Source organism: Mercenaria mercenaria, chromosome 5 (assembly GCF_021730395.1).
Source record: "Mercenaria mercenaria strain notata chromosome 5, MADL_Memer_1, whole genome shotgun sequence".
Lineage (NCBI taxonomy): Eukaryota > Metazoa > Mollusca > Bivalvia > Venerida > Veneridae > Mercenaria > Mercenaria mercenaria.
In genome coordinates, this window is record NC_069365.1 from 16,386,765 (window position 1) to 16,389,460 (window position 2,696).

At 34.6% G+C, this 2,696-nt stretch overlaps 1 protein-coding gene across 1 annotated transcript; it reads left to right on the forward strand.

Annotated features, from left to right (window-relative positions):
• Positions 1-253: 253 nt before the first annotated feature.
• Positions 254-2,446, forward strand: LOC128557260 (uncharacterized). The gene is made up of 3 exons (XM_053544449.1): positions 254-804; positions 1,074-1,221; positions 2,034-2,446. Exons 1-3 carry the CDS (start codon positions 541-543, stop codon positions 2,444-2,446), a joined length of 825 nt encoding a protein of 274 aa, XP_053400424.1. The 5' UTR covers positions 254-540.
• Positions 2,447-2,696: the final 250 nt, after the last annotated feature.

Here is a 2,696-nt window from a genome sequence, read left to right on the forward strand (position 1 = left end):
CAAACCAAATTGAAAGATGGTCGAGCTCATTATAGAAATTTAGCAGGTCAAGGGTTAAAAGTCTCTTCTGGCAATCCTAAATGTAAACATGTTTAGTTGTATCAATAACAATTTAAGGCATATCATTGCCATTGTACAAAGGTATAAGAACATTCCGACATTTATAAACGTCTTATCAATAAGGGGCAACAGGAAGGCTGAATTATTTTTAACATGTTATTGCATTGTTATGTTAATGCTTAATTAGATTGCTAATGAGGACGTGTTATCAGTTAATTCAAATTTAATGGCGTCGATGGTAGGCGTCAGTGTCGAAGAGATTAACTACACAATTACGGTATTTCTGACAGTTTTGTTCTAATTCAACCATATAAGCATGTATTTATCAACCAAAGTCAATGTACGTAGGTTACTTATCATGTAAGCTTGCCCTCTTTAAACACTAGACACATCTTATCAGTAGAACATGTATAATTCTTTGTCAGTATAGATATTGGTCATTCCTCATTTTAAAATTGACATGCAAGGAATATTTTAAAAATGAATTTATTTTTGTCACTGTGTTTAGGTGTAGTATTTTCTTGTACTTTCGCAGAAAAGACACAAGACGAAGACACACTGTCGAACATACTGACAGAGTTAAGGAACTTGCAAGAAGCTCAGAAAAGATACACTAATACTTTAGATGAATTTAAATCCCGTGTTTCATCTCTGGAAAACACAGTGAAGGACTTACAGCGCGAGAATAAAGAACTCGTCTCGGAAATACGCCGACTGAAAAACGATAAACGGCAAAATATAGACGTAATTTATCTTTCTTCTTTCTTTCAAATATATAAACTATTTCTTTTACCATTTTTGCTCCTAAGTTTAGATGCATTTCATTCCTGTTTCTCCTCAACTTATCAGATATTAAAGATTAATTTACACCCCCCCCCCATCTTTTATAATATATCTGTCCACAGCAACGCTCACAATAGTATTTAATTACACTTAATACATCTATTTCGTTTAATGCTTGATACATGTTTTACCAACATTTATTATTGTACTCGTGAACTTCTTCTTTACAGATAAATGACGATCAGTTACAAACAGACGAGCCTGTTGAAGAAAGAGTTCCAAATGTTGACGATATTGACAAACTGCTGAATACCACCTTTCCAATGCTGAAAACGGTGAAGGGAGATAAGAAGACGAAAAAACATGTTCGAAAAATCCGTAAGCTCACACCTCGCATAGAATTATAAAAATATATGTACGTATTTGTTTGTATATGAGGGTCTGATGTGGAATTGACTCATCATTGCATTGAATGTCGGTTTAAATACGTAAGCACCCAGTTTATATAATTATACAAACGTATTGACGTATTTAAGAAATAATATGTCTCATTCAGTGATTTGTCGCTGAATAAATCATTGTTTGGAGTTCATATGCGAAGGAATTATATTATTCAAGAGCAAATCACTGAATTAGATATATTATTTCGATTCTAACACGTTACCATGGACTTTAAAGTACATCCTTAACGACATTCATTAAATATTTTCCCGTTTTCAATCGGTTTCTTTTCCAGCGCGCCGCTATGCCGTTTGACGCTATGACGTATAATTGTGATGTCAGAACAGTATATTGTTGTATAATAATTCACTGTTTTCAGCCTTTTTTTGCTTAATAGGAAAATGAATCGGATCGTGTTAGAATTTTGAATATAAGTATGTTTGGCGTGTTCATTTTGTACAATTATGGCGTCTATTTTATTTAACGAATTTATTACTGGTTTACAACGTGTTTCTTTATAATGACCAATGAAGGTCTCCGATTGCTTGACGCTCCAACAAGTATAATGTAGCAGCCGATACTTATAATATTGTAGTGGTTTTTTTGTTCAGTCTGCGTCTAGACCTTCATTTTCTCCGGTTTCTGCAATACATATAGATAGTTACCATACTTGCAAATAACCATAAGTTGAACAGTACTGCCAGAATGCTAATATGGTAATTTTAGTAACACATTATTTTGTATTAAAGGCCAGGTTGCTGATACACATACAGCCTTCACAGCCGGCCTTTCTGTCGGCGAGATAACCCTCGGTGACCATCACACCGTCATCTTTGACAAAGTATATACGAACATAGGAAACGCATACCATGCCCATACTGGAATATTCATTGCTCCGTGCAGAGGCCTCTATGTCTTTTCCACAACAATGATGGTGTCACCGGGCAAAGATCTACTTCTAGAGATTGTTAAAGATGGCAGTATTGTCAATTATATTTATGCAGACGCCCGTTCTACAAGTGCCTACATGTCCACTACAAAAGAGTGGACACTTGAAGTAAACAAGGGGTCGGAAGTATGGATCCGCTCCCGCAGCCAAGGACAACTTCATGGATACTTGCATTCTTTGTTTTCTGGCTTCCTCTTGTTCGAAACAGAATAAAAACGCTAAGTACGGAAAGTAAATGATTTTGTTATTATAGGTAACTTATTAAACTAACCCTAACATGGATACACAAAATAAAGTGTGTATACACTTAGTTTTAATAGTAAACAGAACAATCCATTTCTAGCATGCAAACATTCTCAATATAATTATATTAATATGTGCCCTTAGAGATTCTGATCCTTAAATTACGTATTTAAGAATAAACAAGAAAACAGTGATGCCCAATTTGCAATTACTTTTTAAC

Excerpts from the sequence above, each read along its gene's own strand:
- LOC128557260 (XM_053544449.1), top strand. The coding sequence starts at position 541 with ATGAATTTATTTTTGTCACTGTGTTTAGGTGTAGTATTTTCTTGTACT. Across the intron at positions 805-1,073 it reads ATAAACGGCAAAATATAGAC|ATAAATGACGATCAGTTACA; the intron begins GTAATTTATCTT and ends TCTTCTTTACAG. Across the intron at positions 1,222-2,033 it reads AAAACATGTTCGAAAAATCC|GCCAGGTTGCTGATACACAT; the intron begins GTAAGCTCACAC and ends TTTGTATTAAAG.